The sequence below is a fragment of the Tarenaya hassleriana genome, unplaced genomic scaffold, assembly GCF_000463585.1.
Source record: "Tarenaya hassleriana unplaced genomic scaffold, ASM46358v1 Cleome6, whole genome shotgun sequence".
Lineage (NCBI taxonomy): Eukaryota > Viridiplantae > Streptophyta > Magnoliopsida > Brassicales > Cleomaceae > Tarenaya > Tarenaya hassleriana.
Window position 1 is genome coordinate 2686778 of NW_010968505.1, and position 18563 is coordinate 2705340.

An 18563-nucleotide genomic window follows, 5' to 3' on the forward strand; every position below is an offset into this window, starting at 1 on the left:
CTAATTGTTTCCACTTTTACGAATTATTTCTTAATTGTTCAAATATAAGTGTCATGTACAGCTAAATTAAAAATGAATCTTTAAATGATTTTTTTATGTCAAAGAAATGATTTTGTTTTAATGTTGAGAAGATTTTCTTTTGAGATTCGCATTCGGGATTCATGTGAAGGTTTAGTGCAATGTGTTTCCATTAGTCTAAATAATAATAATAATAATAATAATAATAATAATAACAATTATATCAAATTTATAAGGTTTTGGTGTGAGCGGTGAGGCTCGTGATGTCTCTGGCCATTGACGAGATATTATCCAAATTAACGACTAACCTTCATTAATTAATGTTTGTATACGGAATGCTAATCACTATACGTTGATTGATTACAACAAAGGCTTAGAAAAAGAAAAACTCTAAATATGAATGCCAAATCTGTAAAGAAGCTTCTAACAGTAAGCGAACCCACGAGATTCATCTCATTCAAACCTCCACAAAGAAGGAACGGGATGCTATATAAACCCTAGCTTCGGTCTCAAGTTTCACACAACACACAAACATATCAGAGGGAAAAAAAACTAAGTGATGAATCTTAGGGCTCTCTCACTTCTTTTCCTACTCGTGGGTTTTTGTGGGGTTAAGTGCAAGGCAGATCAAGACCTACAATGCGAAGATACACAGCCTTTCACGTGTAACGACACTGGCACTATGAACAAAAGCTTGTTCGCCGATGACTTCCTCTTCGGTGTCGCCTCTTCTGCTTACCAGGCACTACATATAATCCAACTCTTTACTTAATTAGTGACTAATCACATTTCTAATACATAATTAATGGACCATACATCCTAATATAATATATAATTATGCCTCGATCGTTCTTGGGCTTGCTTCAGATCGAGGGTGCGGAGGGTAGAGGTCTCAACGTTTGGGATGGATTCACTCATCGTTATCCATGTAATATTATTTTAAATTAAATATAAATGTTCATCATTTTTCATCATGTGTATGTTCATCGCTAACTGTATATTGTCTTTGTATATTCTCCGGCAGGGAAAGGAGGACCAGACAACGCCAACGGTGACACGGCTACTGGATCATACCCAGACTTCAGTGTAAATAACTAAAATGTTATAATATAATATGAATCTGTTTATATTCGTGTACTTTGTATGTGTATATATAAGATTGACGAAAAACAAAACATATGGTGCAGAGAGATATTCAAGTGTTGAAAAAATTGGGGGTTAATGCCTACAGATTCTCATTTGCGTGGTCAAGAATCATTCCCGGTACGTAGCATGCATTACACTTTGATCATAGTATACAATTGACTGTCGTCATTATATATACAAAGATCTGCTATAATTATTACACAATGAGCAGGAGGAAGGGCAAGCCGAGGGATCAATGAAGAAGGCGTTCAATACTACGATAACCTTATAAACGCACTTGTAGCAGCAGGTACGTACGTACACACGGGCCAACGTGTGTGTGTATATATATGTGTAAGTTTCCGTACGTACGTATATATATATATATATATATATATATGTCTTTCATGCATGGCTCTCAAAAATTAAACACGTTGACGACGACAGGAATACGGCCACTAGTGACTCTCTTCCACTGGGACCTTCCTCAAACACTACAGGATGAGTACGAAGGTTTCCTGGACCGTCAGATCATGTACGTTACGTAAAGCTTTCATTTGTACAAATTTCATTTTTTTCTTTCATATATATATTAAAGTTTTGGGGTAAATTAATGAAATATGCAGAGAAGACTTCAAAGACTACGCGGAAGTATGCTTCCAGAGATTTGGGGATAGAGTGAAGGATTGGATAACGATCAACCAGATATACACGATCCCTACGAGGGGCTATGCCATGGGGACAGATGCACCGGGCCGCTGCTCAGCATGGCTCAACCTGGGCTGTTATGCCGGCGATTCTGGAAAAGAACCTTACAAAGTCGCTCACAACGCACTTCTTGCTCACGCCACCGTCGTCGATCTTTACCGCCAGAAATACAAGGTTCTTAGATGTCTATATATATGTCTATATACATATATATGCTGTGTTGAATCTTGCGTTTCTATTGCATATATGATATGTATATCTTGTTAACATTCTCTGGGTGCAGCCGTCCCAAGGTGGTCAGATCGGAATCGTGATGATAACCAGATGGTTCCTCCCATACGACAACACTAAGGAAAATATAGATGCGGCCGAGAGAGCAAAAGTGTTCTTCATCGATTGGTACGATAATTATATAAACTAAGTATGTCGATGATATATATAATAGATTCTTTGGAAACTGCTAAACTCAGTGCATATGTTTGTATGTAGGTTCATGGAGCCTCTAACGTACGGAGAATACCCATCCTTGATGCGGGAAATGGTCCCAGACCGCTTGCCCAATTTCACGACCGAAGAGTCGCTGCTTGTGAAGGGATCGTTTGATTTTCTTGGAGTGAATTATTACGTGACTCAATTTGCTAGGGCCATTCCCCCAAATCCTCCGGACAGACTCTATGTCTTCAACGATTCACTCGCCGCACTCTCATGTATATACGTCTCCTTTTCCTCTCGGCCTGTGTGAATCCATCGTATCTCCCTCTTATTTAACTTTCACTTTACCTTCTTCATTGCGCAGTTGAAAATAAAGACGGACCCATCGGCCCATGGGTACACTGATTCCATACATATATATATATACAATGATTCACATTTTCTTGTGTATATGTGTATGTTACTAACGAGTTGCACTTGGTGCTCGCAGTTCTTTGGGACAGATTATTATCATCCAAGAGGCATTCTTCATGTTCTTGAATACTTGAGAAAGAATTTCAAAAACCCTATCATGTATATAACAGAGAACGGTGAGAGACCTCAACTTTTTTTTCTTCACATATATACCTTTACGAATGCATGTGTATATAACCGTGCACATTAAAATTACGTTATACTGTGAGTAGGATATAGAAGCGACGGGACATCCCCGCTCGAGGAAGCTATGAACGATTACAACAGGACAGATTATCTATGCAGCCATCTATGCTTCATCCGACAAGCCATCATGTGAGTGTTTCGAGATTATTGTAATATATGTCAACTTCAATTGGACTACACACTCGTAACACGTTTTATCCCATTGTATAGCAACAAATGCAACGTGAAAGGGTACGTCGCTTGGTCCCTGGGCGACAACTACGAATTCAACGCTGGATACAGCGCCCGCTTTGGATTGAGTTACGTCGATTTCACCAATCTGACGGCGGAAAGACCCTTGAAATCATCTGGAAAATGGTTCCAAAAGTTCTTGAGCACGCCTAACAAGGAAGAAGTTCTTCCTCCTCTGATTCAAGAACGTGGCTCTCCCAACAATGGTCACAGGAAGATTGCTCCAGCATGAAGTGATATAATCACAAAAATAATGTGATGATCATCTCCCTAATAATGTGATTAATAATTAGGTCTCCTATACAAAGGAGGCTCTTCTAGTATAATCACAAAAATAATGACAATAAAATGATGATCATCCCTTGTGTTGTTAATGTAATGTGTTATGTGAACCTTATCTTGTTTGTGCATGCAATGTTCAAATATGCAGTAATGTTTTTTCTGTGATCTCTCTTTATTACTATATACGGAACGTTATGTTTAAGTCAGAAAGTTAATTAATGGAGAATTCAAGTGGCAATAATATTAAGACACCCCTAGAGAAATGAACCAATTAGAAGCTAATCTCGACCATTAATCTAATCACAATTAAATGATCTCTAGTCAATATACATGGATTCTCATTGGCTATTAGACCTCTAATGGAGATATTGGTCTCTAATTATCCAATTTAAACACCCATGCATTTACACACGTTTTTTTCCTTCTTCCACGAATTGGTTAACACAAATTGCTGACTTTTATGATTAATACCTTAATTAATCACTATTCATCTATATGGTTTTAACTTTAATGATTCTTTAGCTTAATAAAATGACATCTTATTGTGAAATTAATTGCATAAAATGTTCATTCCCTCCACCAATCCATTTTGGTTCGCCCAATTGAAAAATGAATGAGTTAATTCTATAAATATTTCTTGCAGAATAATCTTCGAAATAAGGTTTACGTGCCATACATCTTATACACCCCTTTCCCGTCTCTTTGGATTGCATGGGATGAGACGACCGAAAATGTCACGAGGTAACCAAAACGAAAGGAAATCCAAATCTGTCCGAAATCAACGGCACACTCCGTTTGACAAGGCGGCGGCGTGAGCGTGGATTACCAATTTTCTTAATCAACGGTCATAAATCACAATGGCGTCAATGGCTACATCCTGACCGTTGATTCCAAAAAGGAGCTAAAAGCTTTCATTTCCGAAGATCCATCCTCTATACACTTTCTTCGTTCGTTTGCGTTCCTCCCCCTCTCCCCTTTCTTTGATTTTCTCGCCATCTGAACAGAATCTGGATGTAAAAATTTCATCAGAAACTGACGAATGTTGGGGCAAATCCGAAGCTGGAAGAGGTAGAGTGGCTCCCCCCACCTTTGCAGGTTTAGAGTGGCTCCCGAACTGTTCGCAGTTTCAACAATCATCCGTGAAATATTCTTCCAGAAGGGAAAAAAAATCTTCCTCTTTATTTCGTTGTCTCGCATTTCCAAACCGATGAGAAGCTAGGAAATGAGTGAGATCTGTTGCGGTGACGCTTGGTTGATTTGTTCATTTGCTTTCGCAGGTGCAATCGGAAGATTGTGGAGTGAAATTGGACGGGATATATCACAGAGATTTTAAGTTTTTCATCTTCTGCAAATCTAGGTTTCTGCTTTTTCTTCAAGTTGCCAGAATTTTCGCAAGGATTTGCGTATACAGGTTATAGTTTTTTTTTCATTTTTTTGTTAACTCACCGGGTATTTGAAGAACTCGAAATTTCCCAGAAGATCTGTTTCCTCAGCGGCCTCCTCGTGACCTTCCAGCAGAAGATTATCAGGAAATCCAGGTGCGGTCATGCTTTGTCTCATGATATCAAATACTAGGAACATCCGATGCATTTTCATTCCAAAATTTGTCCGCAATTCAACAATTTCTTCAATCAGTTTTATCAAAACTTTTGCTGAATTTCACCAGATAAATCTCCGTTTCAATCTCTTATTTCGATTCGTTCCTTTTTTGTTGATTTCTCATCAGTCCAACTAGATTTTCTTCGTCCAGGATGCAGCTCATATAAACCAAAAATGGAAAGAGATTCGTGGAGTAGACTTAACGGCAAAACTAACGCCGTCACCAGTCCCAGAGAAATCGCCGGACCAAACGCACAAATCCCTAGAGCTGGTAGCTCTGATCTAACGAGACAATCGACGTCATCCGAATTGGTACCGCAGTGGGGGAACCGGAAACGGCTCAGATGCATGAAGGTGCTAGCGAAGGACGAAAGCATCGGTTCCGCTCCCCGATTCGACCGGCCGGTCCTGACCTCCCCACCCGGCAATGGTTATTCTAATCTCCGTCAACGATCGCATTCGCTTGTCCCTCCCGTGTCTCACCGTATTCTCCGGTAAGTTTTTCTCTGTCTATTTCCTTTTTGTTTCCGGTCTTAACCTTTTGTTAGCGAGATAATCCAAATCTTTACTTTATTAGGTCGGATTATATAATCTAGATACTGTTAGGGTTAGGTGAGGGTGACTGCAGACGGGTCTTTGATATTTTCGGGTCATCTAACATCGCACTCGCTGCCCTCGTGTTCCTCGGCCATGGGTGTTCGTGTTCCGTCTCGGCCTCATGACGCTTGGGTATCCATCCAGACTTTGGATACCCACAGAGTGTGTCGAAGGCCAAAGTACCTGATAGCACCCGATTGGCGAGGATAGCTAAAAGGGGGCGAGGTCAAGAGGACTAAGTTGAGGCCGATAACAGCTTGTATCAAACAAGCAGTGAAAAAGGAACGAACAGAGGAATTGGAAAATTTTCTCTGATTCTTCATTGAACAGTGTACACGTATTTATACATCGAAAAATTCCCTCTAACAAACTAACAAATTCTAAACAAATGAAAAAGGTGTGGAGGCTATCTAATGAACCGAAAAACAAACAGAGAGAATACTAAACCAATGGTACACTTAATTACAAACTGGAATGAAGACCACAGCTTCTCTCTCTCTGGTTTATTCAATCAAAAATGGCGGGAATAACAGAGGTAGTCGAGAGAGAAGATGAGCTCCGTTGATACTCCCCCTCAAGGTGGGCAGAGGATATTGTGAATGCCCATCTTGGATAGTAACTTGACAAAAAGGTCTCCAACTAAAGGCTTAGTAAAAACGTCTACTAGTTGATCCCGAGAAGCAACGTGCGTAGTTTTTCAGAACACCTTTCTTCAACAGATCTCGAACAAAGTGGTAATCAATTTCAATGTGTTTTGTCCGCTCATGGAATACTGGATTGCTTGCAATGTGAAGGGCAGATTGACTGTCACAGTAGAGAGTAACACGCTGTGGAATGTCGATGGACAGATCACGTAACAAGCCAGTAAACCAAATGAGTTCAGAGGAAGCTTGTGCCATTGCACGATACTCGGACTCGGCACTGCTTCGTGAAACAACTTGCTGCTTTTTGGATTTCCAAGAGACCAAAGAATCACCGATAAAGACGCAAAATCCGGAAACTGAACGTCGGGAATCAGGGCAAGCTGCCCAATCAGTATCCGTGTATCCACTGAGGCGAATGGTTGAGTTAATAGGGTACAGAAGTCCTTGAGAGGGTGAGCTCTTAAGGTATCGAAGGACCCGGTGAGCAGCTGATAAATGACCAGAACGGGGTTGAGACATAAATTGGCTGAGCTTTTGTACTGCGAAACTTATATCTGGACGTGTCATAGATAAGTATATGAGTTTCCCGATCAGTTTTCTGTAGTGAGTAACATCAGAGAGTAAGTCACCGGAATCAGCAGAAAGTTTATCCTTGGGATCCATGGAAGCTTTGGCAGGCTTGCTACCGAGAAAACCAAATTCTTCAAGAAGCTCCAGAGCATATTTGCGCTGACATTTATGAATGCCCAGCTTCGAGCGGACAATTTCTATACCCAGGAAATACCGCAAAATCCCAAGGTCTTTGATCTGGAAACAGGAACTCAGAAGTCGTTTGGTGGCATTGATCAAAACCAGATTGTCACCAGCAATTAACAGATCATCGACATACACTAAAACAACAACAAACCCAAGTGGAACATGCTTAACCACCATTGATTAAAATCTGAGAAAGCTTCAAATTCCATTGTCTTGAAGCCTGTTTTAGGCCATAAAGGGATTTGCGAAGTTTGCAAACATCATTTGGAGAAAAGATCTCCCCCTTAAGTTCGCCATATCCAGGAGGTAGCACCATATATATATCCTCAGATAATTCACCATGAAGGAATGCATTGGTCACGTCCATCTGATGAAGGTGTCAATGCTTAGCAGATGCCAATGCCAACATGGTTCGAATGGTAGACATTTTAGCCACAGGGCTAAAAGTGTCTAGATAATCAACACCCTCAAGCTGTGAGTACCCCTTGGCAACCAGACGGGTTTTGAACCGATCAATACTTTCATCAATGTGGTACTTTATCTTATAGACCCATTTACAACCTATGGGTTTCTTATCTGCTGGAAAAGAACAAACTTCCCAAGTTTTATTTCGAGACAGGGTATCCAACTCAAGAACCATGGCATCTCTCCACTGAGCAGAAGTTACAGCTGGTTTAAAGGTTCGAGATTCAGTTTCAGTGGTGATGGCTAAGGCAAACTGTTTGTAATCAGGAGAAAGAGAATCATAAGAGATGTAAGAGGAAAGAGGATAATTGGTGATACTGGTAACAGGTGGGGGTGAGAATGTGTAATCAGAAAACAATGATAGTCGGATAAGTAAGTCGGGGGTTTGGTTGGGCGCTGTGACCTGCGAATACTTTCTGCCGGAAACTCAGAAGATGGAACAGGAGGAATGTCTGAAACAGAGGATGATGGAATCTGTGATGAGGCAGGAAGAGAAGCCCTATCAGCAGAATCATAGAAAAGAAAATGAGATGGAGTGGGAGGAAAAAAGGAAAGAGTCGAGGAAACAATAGGTTTGTCCTTAAACGGAAACACATCCTCATGGAAAATGACATTTTTGGAAATGGAAATGGCATTTGAGTTCAAATCAAGAACTTTGTAACCCTTAACACCAGATGGGTACCCAAGAAAGACATGTGGAGTAGCCCGAGGAGTGAACTTATGACGAGAATGAAGAGGGGTAGTGACATAACACAGACAACCGAATACTTTAAATTGAGCATAAGAGGGTGGTTGCTGCGTTAGAACCTCAAATGGTGATTTGTTCTGAAGAAGAGGAGTAGGAGTTCTGTTTATTAAATAAACAGCAGTTTGAATACACTCACTCCAGTATTCAAGAGGAATATTAGACCGGAACAAGAGAGAGCGAGCCACATTTAGAATGTGTTGATGCTTCCGCTCTACCACGAAATTTTGCTAGGGTGTATAAGGGCATGATCGATGATGAATGAGGCCTTTGTCGTGTACAAGTTTCGGAAAGAAAAATTCAGGGGCGTTGTCAGATCGAAAAGCTTTAATAATAGTGTTGTATTGAGTATTGACATGGTTTAGAAACTGAGGAAAAACAGATACATCATCATGTTTACTGCGAAGCATATATACCCATGTCACTATAGTACAATCATCAACTATAAAAAGAAAGTAACGATGCCCAAGTGAAAAGGACCCTAAGTATCGAGGTGAACAAGATCAAAGGGTGCTGGGGAGATGTTTCCAACAGATGGGAAGGGAAGTTTGCGTTGTTTAGCTAATGGACAGATTGAACAATGAGGTAGATCTGACTTTGTGGAAGTAAACTGAAGTTGAGAAGATCTGCCCAAGGCTTGAACACGCAGAAAAAAAGGGTGTCCTAGACGAGAGTGCCAAAGATCAGCAGAATCAGAGGAAATGGCTGTGCAGAGTGTTCCCGGAAGAGAAACATGGCTTGGATCAGAACCCTGCACATCCAAAAGATAAAGATTGTTTTCTAGCCTACCCTTCCCAATCGTCAAGGCCCGAGTAGGGTCCTTGATGAGGCAAGAGTCATGGCAGAAAGACACAACGTAAGATCCTTCTGAAGTTAAAGAATTGATGCTGATCAGATTTAAAACAAAAAGAAGGCACATATAAGACAGAATGGAGAACCAAATCAGAGGATAAAATAACTGACCCAGAAAGGGAAACAGAGATCAGAGAACCATTTGGAAGAGTGAGTTGAATAGGGTCAATGAGTTTAATGGCAGAAAATATTTGCAAGTCACAACAAATGTGGTGACTAGCTCCAGAGTCCAATATCTAAACATGTGGTAAAGGTAAAGGGTTATGATGAATCGCAGAAAGAGCAAAAGGGTAGAGGGGAGAAGTACCTGAGAGTGGGAAGGGAGAGGAGGAAGCTGCAACATCTGAGATAGCAGAAGAAGTGCCAAGGCCCTTGAATTGAGACTGCAGCTGTTCTAGTAAAACCTGAGCTTGTTCAAAAGTGATCTGCCTTTTATCCGGAGGAGAACCCTGCAAAGCATTCTTGGATTCGGACTGAACCATATTCACAGGATGCTGGAATTTGTCCAGCTTTGGTTTAGGTAAAAGAGGGGGGTTTAGAAAAAGAGTTTGGGTATTTAGAAGAAGGTGGATAACCATGAATTTTATAACAACGAGAAATGGGATGCCCTGTCATTCCACAATGAGTACAAAGGGGTTTTGGTTTAAAATAAGAGAGTGTTGGCTTAGGGCGATTAGAAAAAGAAGCAGAAGTCTGGAAAACAACAGGGTCGACAGAGGGGAGGGTATTATGATGCTGTTCTTCCTGGGCAACCAAGCTATAGGCACGGGTTAAATTTGGCAGATGGTCCATCATCAACATCTGACGACGAGCAGGATGATAGTATTCATTCAACTTCATAAAAAATTTAACCACATTCTTTTTCTCACAAAGAGCAATCAACTTCTTATTAGCTTGGCAAGAACAGCCCCCACAACTACAGACTGGGTATGGTTCATACATTTTTAACTCCTCCCATAGGGCTTTCAGCTTAGTATAGAAGACACTGACGGTCATAGATCCATGTTGCAAAGTTTCCAATTGTTGTTCGAGGTGAAAAACCTTGGAATCCTTCTTCTGTTTATAACTGGTCTCAAGTATTGTCCAAATTTCACTGGCATCATCAATATTCATGACAAGACCAGCAATCTCAGGGGAAAGGGAGTTGGTAATCCAGTAACCAACAAGGGCATTACAGCGCAGCCACGTTCCGAGATCGGGATGATTCTTGGCGGGTTGGGGAATAGATCCATATATAAAGTCCAACTTGTTCTTGGCAAAAAGGCCCTTAATAATAGAACGAGACCATAGATTATAGTTTACCTCGCCCAATAGTTTCTCGGAAACCAGAGAAATGCTCGAAGAATCCGCAGCATGTAAATAGAGAGGATTAGCATAAGGACCCAGAGGAGAAGAAGAAACGTTATCAGACGGAGCAACAACAGAAGAAGGAGAAGACGAAGACTCAGTAGCCATTGCTAACGAGTGAAATCAGCAAAAAAAAACTTGAGAGAAAAATTCCAGAAGGAAAGGAAGCTTTTCACAGCTCTGGCAGTGAAAAAGGAACGAACAGAGGAATTGGAAAATTTTCTCTGATTCTTCATTGAACAGTGTACACGTATTTATGCATCGAAAAATTCCCTCTAACAAACTAACAAATTCTAAACAAATGAAAAAGGTGTGGAGGCTATCTAATGAACCGAAAAACAAACAGAGAGAATACTAAACCAATGGTACACTTAATTACAAACCGGAATGAAGACCACAGCTGCTCCTCTCTCTGGTTTATTCAATCAAAAATGGCGGGAATAACAGAGGTAGTCGAGAGAGAAGATGAGCTCCGCTGATAGCCGAGGGGACGAGTCTCGGGGCGAGGTTTGAATTTTTCATTTGTAAAAAAAAAAAGGCCATAGAACCTGTATTTGGAGAAATTGGCCCGCTGGGGGGTATTCGGGTCGGGTCTTGACATTTGGTGGAGATGCCTTTGGTACACTCCTTTGCCTTGACCTCGACTCAACACGTACCCTAGGCACCATGTAAAAGCATCTCCGAAAAAACACAAAAACATAAAGTTATTCTTCGTTCCAATGGATCATATTCGTCCAAGGAAGGAAACATGTGGCCTTGTTGGATCACAAAAAAAAAATTCACTTAAAAATCATCGAATCCATCCTTATTCAGGTGAACAAATCATTTTACCACTTCCCTTTAGGTCAAAAAAACATTTTTTTCCTTTTTCCGGGTTATTGATTTTTCCCCTTTTATTTTTTTTTTTGGGGGGGGGGGGGTTTCAATATATATATATGGCTTGCATATAATGTAGGTTAGTTTATTTTGAATTTGATTTAATTCTCTTTTATTAAACAATTATTTATAAACTAATTTCCATTTTTGTATACAGGAATCTTGAGAATTCTGGCGCCATGAGAGGACAAAAAAACAATAGCATCAACGATTCCAACGCAAATAAACCCGACGGGGCGGCGCACGATAGCAAGAAGGGAGGCGGAGAAGCGGCGGTTTGGCCGGGGAGGTTCATGATCGGTCTGACAAACAAAGAGAAGGAAGAAGATTTCTGGGTGCTCAAAGGGTCTAAACTCCCTCAACGGCCAAAGAAACGTGCCAAGCTCATCCAACGAACACTCAACGTGAGTTTATTACATTACCTAATTACTCCAATTTTTCTCCAATTATCGGGTTTGATCAGTGAAGTTAGATTAGACAGGGAGCATCCACCCTGTAGATAGTATGATACATAAATACACACACACACACACGTATGTATGTATGTATGTGTTACATGTGTCCGTTACATGCTTGGGGAAACTCTGGGTATATATAGTAATAGCAATGCTTATTAGCTTCGGTATTTTCTTGATGTCATCCGAATCCTGGTTTATGCTATAAAGACGCAAACTTTGTATTCCAACATCATTGTATGTATATGTATATTGATTGATTGAATAAATGTATCTTTTAAGAAAGAGAATGGGTCATGGTTTGTGCTTATGCAGCTTGTGAGCCCAGGAACATGGCTCTGCGATCTCACACTGGAGAGGTATGAAGTTCGAGAGAGAAAAGCCTCCAAGAAGGTATTATTTGTATGCATACACACACACACACACACACACACTATATTCTCCGCATTTTACGTTATAGATCGTTAAATTTCTTCTTGTTTGTATCAATTTTCTGGATTCGGTGCGTGCAGAGACCCAGAGGTTTGAAGGCAATGACTACTATCGACTCCGAATCCGAATAAATGGTATATACCGATGGACGCATTTTCTTTTATTCCTTTTTTACAGAGTCTATACCATGTTAATTAATTTGTATCCTTCCACTCATAAATAATACGTAATCAAATTTATATAACTATATCATACACTTGAAACATATATTCAATTTTACGAGACAAATTTATGTGTAATTGACCAGAGTGAGGAACATGTTCTTTAAACACACAAAAAAAACAGAGAAAATTATAACAAATTCCAAGCAAATCAAATCAGAAAGAATCAACCTAAACTAAACGGACATAATCCGTCGCATTCTAATATTTTCCACATGGAACTAATGAACTTCGACTTTGGAAAAATACAATTCACAAGACCTATATTGAGAAAGCACATCAACAATTAAATAATGTATCAAACTTCTTCGATATATATATATATATATATATATATGTGTGTGTGTGTGTGATGAATCAAAGCGTCCACGACTTAAACGACTAATAAAGCCTCCAAGGTATCAAAGACATGATTTGATCGTAAGGATATCGATAAGGAATACAAATGAAAACACGATTTAAAGGACATTGGTCGGAAAGATAAATGAAGATGCGATAAAAAGAAAAGGCATCGATCAGAAAGATCTCGGTCCAAGTCAGGAACTAGAAAATCAACAAAGATTTTCGACAATCCAAAAAGAAAGATCAATGAAGACGTCCGCATAATAAAAATCGAATGAGTAAGAAAAGAATCGGTCTCAAGGGATATTGAATTTCCATGCGAAGAATAAACCCATATCAAAGAAAACGAATAAGACAGACTCACAAATCAGACGTATATGAAATGAAGAAAGAACTGAAAGAGAGATGGGAAAGAGGGACCAAGAATCTGATCACATACCCAGATAATTCTCATCTGGTATCTTCATCACTATCGTCCATGTTTCTAACATGAATTTCCACACATGCTTGACAAACCGATTGCTTGGTTGAGTCTTATTATCTGGTAATTTAGTAATCAGTAGAATAAATCCGATGTAATTGTTGTGTCTAAGTTGGCATCATTCACAAGAGCAGTTCTGCAGATAAGTTTTCAAATTCAGAAGATGTTTTTGGAGTAGGAGTTACCTGCAGCATTCACAGGAGCGTCTGCCAAGGGTGTCTCCGAGTCCGTCCGGGAAATTTACGGGTCTGGGTTTAAAAATTGAAACCCGACCAACATTCGAGTCCAGTCCGGACATTTTGACACCCCAGCCACAGGTGCGTATTGGTGTAGCCTGAGCATTTTTTTAGATGTTCCCAAATTGTAACAGGTCAGATTCTATTAAATTCTTCCGCATGTCTATGATTGGATGTAGAGAATGCTCGGTGGAATCTAGGAGAGAGAAGCAAGGAATCCAACAGCAAATTACATTTTCTTAATCAATTATAGAATGCGACACCAGAAGTTAAAATGCCCAGTGATTGGCTGTTTGAAAAGAACATGGATTTTTTTTTTTTTTGCATTCTCTCTCATTCCGATAAACAAACCGGCCAGAAAGCTGTACTCTCTGATCCAAGAAAACGTATTGATTGCAAAACTACTTGTAAAAGTGGAAACACACACATGTATAACTCAAAGAGCAGAACGAGGAAATTCTCAGAAACATAGAGGAATCATAAAACATCTCATACCAAAATCCAAAACACAAATATACTAAAATCGTCTACAAACCACAACCACAATCCTCTAGAAACATATATGAACCTCGTGTGTAAATATATAAAGAGATAGATGGAAAAATAGATCAGCTAGAGGAATACACACGAATAAGATGAATGCTATACGTAGACAAAAACAAAATGCAAAACCATTCTCTGTACGAATCGCGACCTCAGACTCAGATCCGACGAGCAGAGCCGAAGACTAGGGCCACAACGGCTGCAGCACTGGCGTATATGACGGACGGCGAGATGGCACCAGACCCAGAAGTAGGACTTGGCGCCGGAGCTTCGACGGACTGAGCCGACGCGACGGCGGAAACGACGGCGACAATCACCGCCATGAGAGGGAGAAGAGAGGCCTTGAAGATCACCATTGTCTTCGAAATCGAGAATTAGGGTTTCTTTGTCTCAAATTGACAGACGATTTTCGGCAGAAGAAGAACGAGACGGAATGCAAAGAAACTGTGGTGAAGCGCATATAAAGAACTCGGGCACCTAGGGAGCTGCCCTGTTGGTCGGGCAGCTACCCGGATTTTCCACCCTGGGAATTCTGTAATTACAGCTGGTCCATCCGTAGGACCCACGGCCTGAAAAATCGAGGGCTAAGATTATGCCACGTAATCACAGTGACCTAGACAACTTATCTCTCTCTACCCACCCAACGGCGCCGTTTCACCGAATTCCCACCACAGCCTCCGATATTGTGGTCGGAGGACAGACGTCGAACCAACCCACGAAGGCGCGTGGGTCTAACTCGGAGGTTATACCGTTGGATCTCGCGTGTTAGATGTACGCGCGACTAAGGCGAGATTTTAGCCGAATAATTCACAGTTGGAAGCGGGGTCCACATGCACATGGGCGCTTAACTGTTAAGCAAAAATCATTGACACACATCAAAGGCGACAATTCTCTTTTGGGAATTATATTTTCTAATTTGAAAATGGTTACAAAGGCGCTGTAGTTTTATGGTTCGAGAACCTTCGATAACCAAATTCTGAAATCAATTTCATTTAACAAAACATCAAAAATAAAATAAAAAATAAAATAATCATTGTAATTCTTATTAAACTATCCATTTTTCCTCAATCTAATTTCCGATATCTGAGTTCGAGTTCCGGGTTCATCAAAATCCCAGGACCTTGGGAGCTAAGTGAAGCAAAGGCTCCAAAGCACTGGGAGCAAACTTCCGTGCAAAGAGATAACACATGGAAGTGTTGTGACCGTTGTAACTGCAGTTACGACCACCATGGATCCTCCCAAAGAAATCCTCCGTCATGTCTGAACGGCCGAACGTTGCCGGATGGGCTCCGCCTCGTGACCAGTCCACCCAAGTGACGCTCCGGTTGGCCAAGAGCCCTGGTTTCTCGACATTCAACATCGTCGGGAAGTAATGCTCATCCACGTAGCAAGCGGGTCGGCAAAAGTCTCTGAATTTCGGGTAATACACGGTGTCCTTGACGATCGTGACCGCCAGCTCTCGGTTTACTTCAAACCACTGCGACCCTTTTCGCCACTGAGTGATGTCCATTTCAGGGGCCATGCTGCTGTTGTAGCGGCCACGGCCGTAGGGACCAGGATCGTCGAACGAACCGACGAAACTGTGTTTGGATTTGGTTATGTATCGGTGGATTGTGGTGAAGTTGAAGAGAGGTATGCATGTCTCGGACAGGAGAACGAACCATTCGTTCGAGATATCGAGTAGGGCGTTGGCGAGAAGCCGTCTCTCTGCGTCACACATTGTCATTCTCCCCCATTCAGCGGCCTGCACATTAAAAGATATACAATCACACTCGGAATACACATCCGAATACTTCGGGAAATGAACAGGACTCGGAGAATAGCTCGTATGGTATAACACGCGAGCCTCATGAATAGTCTCCGTGTCCAAGACAATGGACACAGAGACAAGGGATTGGCTGACGTGGGTACCCGAAACAAGTTGACCCTCGAATGCCCATCTCACAGGTACCCGTCCCGCAAGAACCTGACCGCGGATGCATCCCCTCCGGAAACCCGAGCTTCAGGTTTCCTTGGCCGATTACCTGTACTGGCAGCAAGACTGGACTCTCACCTTGAGAGTCTCGCTCTTTCTCGCCTTTATCCTCTCTTCCACCATCACCCCCCATTCCATTATCTCCTCCTCGTCAGCCACCTAACTGCCCCTAACCCTGTGGCACTTGCCTCATCGTCTGGGCACCACTCAGGTAGCCAAACTCTCATCACAACTTGTGGGTTTTGCAGCGAGGCCGAGATACTTTGGCGGTGAAACCCGAGGGGTGAGGTCAAAACCAGGTACCCAAAAACTCAGGTATCTTCTGACCTGTGCCTACCCAACAGGCTGTTTTCTTGTGATTCCCTCATCTACTTACTTCAGGTTCTATGGCATCCAATTTAACCTCGTCATCTATGGTTTGATCATGTGCCACTAAATAATTCGATTTGGTCCACATCTACCTACTTGGCATTCACAATTACAGGTTATACCAATCTGGAAACAACACTATGTCAGCAGAGCAGAAGAACGTTTTGCAAGAACAGGGACAAAGAACGGTACCTTACTCGGGATCTGCCTGCGGTAGAAAACAGAAGAAGGCGGAAACTTGGCTGTAAAAGAAGGGTGAGAATGGATGTAAACTGAGTAAAGCCCTTCATATCCCTTGAGAAACCTCTCCCAAAGAGGCGAAAGAGGCAACGGCCCCTTCGTCAAGAACATAAACGCAATCTTTGGAACTCTGTTAAAAGGGTATTCTTTTCTCCGGGGCACGAAAGATGCCCGCCAAAGGAGCTCTTCGTCGCTCATTTCGTGCATCAGATCTGACGGAGGTCTTATCCATCTGTCCAGACCATTCTCTTCCCCATGGCACGGCACGAAACCAGAAGCGACTGTGGTGTGAATCCCGAAATACTTGACCATTGATACACTAATGATAAAGAAGGCAATAGAGAAAGATAGAAACACTCCCAGTAGTAGAAGATATTTGAATGACACCGGCTTGTTCTGCCCTCCTCGGCCTGTCCCAATGACCCCATTTTCCTTACCATCCTCCAACTGTACAACCCTAGACTGCATCCTTACACTAAGCAATTTCAATCTCCAGACTTATCAACAAAACCTATATGCAGAAACAGACATCAACCCAACAATGTCATCCTCTAAACCACCAAAATTGATCAGAGTCGACAACTCGATTGTTGTGGCAATCCAAGTCAACTATTAATGTTCTTCCTCTAAACCGCAAAAACACAGAGCCTTAGACCCGCTGTGTTTTCCGACCAGAAGTATCTAACATTCCCCGGTAGGAAATGGCTAGTCTCAATCCACCGTATACTTCACTAAGCCGAAAATTCCAACACCCTGAAGCAACCGAACACTCCAGTTAAACAACTGAAGTTACTGAACCAACAGCTTCTGCAACTTTTTCAAATATAAACCCTTAAAATCGAAAACCCAGAACCCGAAATCACTACAGGGCTCGGTACGACCCCTGTATCGTCGCCGGAAAAGCAACCCAAACCTCGGAGCAATCGACGACCAGACTTCCCGACGGTCAAAACCTGTATACAGTACACAGATCAAGAGCTACTTCAAGACGACCCTTCCCCAAGGAAACCCAGAACCCAAGGGAGAAACGCCGGAATTTTATCTGGGTCTCACAGCAGAAAGAGAATCAACGCGGGAACTTATAGGAAAACAAGAGCCTTAATCATGGGAACGGGAAGGATCATAGAGAATTTCTGTTGGGATTTACGAATCCATGTCGAAACGTGTAGACACAGAGAGAGATCGTGAGAAGTACGACGACGAATCTCAGAGAGAGAGAGAGAGACGTCGCGAAGCGGCTTTGTTTCGCGTAGACGAACGAGTGTCGAGTAAAGTGGAGGGTCTGCTTCGGCAGAAACGTAAAAAGGACGGAAGGATGCAAAGACTCTGGGCCGGTCAGAGCGTTCAATTCCAAACCAAGCCCGGATCAAAGTCTCGTGAGGTGTGTAATCTCATGTTTTTGTACACGATTCTATTTTTGTAAGGAAATTTGTACTTTTATTAAAAGATCATTTTATTTCTCTTTTAAACTTAATTATAATTAAATTCAAAGTATCTACAATATTAAATGTTGAAAATATTAGTTAGATTCTAAGATTTGCTGCTTTTTAAATTCAATTATGATCGATTTTTTACTTTGATTTTTTTATATAAATTTAAAACAAATCTAAAAATTCATCACAAATTAAAAAAATATTTCATGTTGATATAAATAGAATTTTCATTTAAACTGCAGGCTTATTTCTTTTTTTAACCGGAATAGAATTAGTAATTTTTTTATTATCACAAATTAGATTCATTAACTTATATTTCTCATTCTATTATTTTTCACAAATTTGTCATTTAAATAGTTATTCATTTTAATGTACTATATGTAGAATTGAAATTATTAAGAGAATTCATTGCTAAGAAAATATGATGAAATTTATTGATATTTAAATTTATTTGAGATATATGAATTGTTTTTCTAGTGCACAAATTGTTTATAGAATA

General features: G+C 41.0%; 3 protein-coding genes and 1 long non-coding RNA gene across 5 annotated transcripts; 2 read left to right on the plus strand and 2 right to left on the minus strand.

Moving 5' to 3' along the window:
* Nucleotides 1-550: 550 nt before the first annotated feature.
* On the plus strand, nucleotides 551-3584 carry LOC104799180 (myrosinase 2-like). Its single transcript, XM_010521564.1, has 13 exons — nucleotides 551-760; nucleotides 886-946; nucleotides 1043-1104; nucleotides 1206-1281; nucleotides 1376-1453; nucleotides 1591-1678; nucleotides 1770-2025; nucleotides 2135-2250; nucleotides 2341-2558; nucleotides 2648-2679; nucleotides 2774-2873; nucleotides 2970-3072; nucleotides 3154-3584. Exons 1-13 carry the CDS (start codon nucleotides 578-580, stop codon nucleotides 3404-3406), a joined length of 1626 nt encoding a protein of 541 aa, XP_010519866.1. The 5' UTR covers nucleotides 551-577; the 3' UTR covers nucleotides 3407-3584.
* Nucleotides 3585-4388: 804 nt separating this feature from the next.
* LOC104799179 lies at nucleotides 4389-12471 on the plus strand. Of its 2 annotated transcripts, none has more exons than XM_010521562.2 (7): nucleotides 4389-4524; nucleotides 4734-4813; nucleotides 4933-4994; nucleotides 5207-5549; nucleotides 11495-11741; nucleotides 12108-12185; nucleotides 12305-12471. In XM_010521562.2, exons 4-7 carry the CDS (start codon nucleotides 5230-5232, stop codon nucleotides 12353-12355), a joined length of 696 nt encoding a protein of 231 aa, XP_010519864.1. In that variant the 5' UTR covers nucleotides 4389-4524; nucleotides 4734-4813; nucleotides 4933-4994; nucleotides 5207-5229; the 3' UTR covers nucleotides 12356-12471. The 2 variants fall into 2 exon arrangements, with proteins under 2 accessions (XP_010519864.1, XP_010519865.1); XM_010521563.2 differs by having other exon boundaries at nucleotides 4936-4994.
* Nucleotides 12472-12489: 18 nt separating this feature from the next.
* LOC104799178 lies at nucleotides 12490-13688 on the minus strand. Its single transcript, XR_769533.1, has 2 exons — nucleotides 13454-13688; nucleotides 12490-13328 (listed from the first exon to the last, which is right to left on the minus strand). It is a non-coding gene; the product is annotated as an uncharacterized LOC104799178 (long non-coding RNA).
* Nucleotides 13689-15013: 1325 nt separating this feature from the next.
* LOC104799181 lies at nucleotides 15014-18004 on the minus strand. The gene is made up of 2 exons (XM_010521566.2): nucleotides 16584-18004; nucleotides 15014-15791 (listed from the first exon to the last, which is right to left on the minus strand). Exons 1-2 carry the CDS (start codon nucleotides 17097-17099, stop codon nucleotides 15153-15155), a joined length of 1155 nt encoding a protein of 384 aa, XP_010519868.1. The 5' UTR covers nucleotides 17100-18004; the 3' UTR covers nucleotides 15014-15152.
* Nucleotides 18005-18563: the final 559 nt, after the last annotated feature.

Bases quoted from the DNA above. Each gene is read 5' to 3' on its own strand.
- LOC104799180 (XM_010521564.1), top strand. From the start codon at position 578: ATGAATCTTAGGGCTCTCTCACTTCTTTTCCTACTCGTGGGTTTTTGT. The intron at 761-885 runs GCACTACATATA...GGCTTGCTTCAG, and splicing joins TCGCCTCTTCTGCTTACCAG to ATCGAGGGTGCGGAGGGTAG. The intron at 2,874-2,969 runs GTGAGAGACCTC...TACTGTGAGTAG, and splicing joins CATGTATATAACAGAGAACG to GATATAGAAGCGACGGGACA.
- LOC104799179 (XM_010521562.2), top strand. From the start codon at position 5,230: ATGGAAAGAGATTCGTGGAGTAGACTTAACGGCAAAACTAACGCCGTC. The intron at 5,550-11,494 runs GTAAGTTTTTCT...TTTTGTATACAG, and splicing joins GTGTCTCACCGTATTCTCCG to GAATCTTGAGAATTCTGGCG. The intron at 11,742-12,107 runs GTGAGTTTATTA...GTGCTTATGCAG, and splicing joins TCATCCAACGAACACTCAAC to CTTGTGAGCCCAGGAACATG.
- LOC104799181 (XM_010521566.2), bottom strand. From the start codon at position 17,099: ATGCAGTCTAGGGTTGTACAGTTGGAGGATGGTAAGGAAAATGGGGTC. The intron at 15,792-16,583 runs GTACCGTTCTTT...TTTAATGTGCAG, and splicing joins GCAGGCAGATCCCGAGTAAG to GCCGCTGAATGGGGGAGAAT.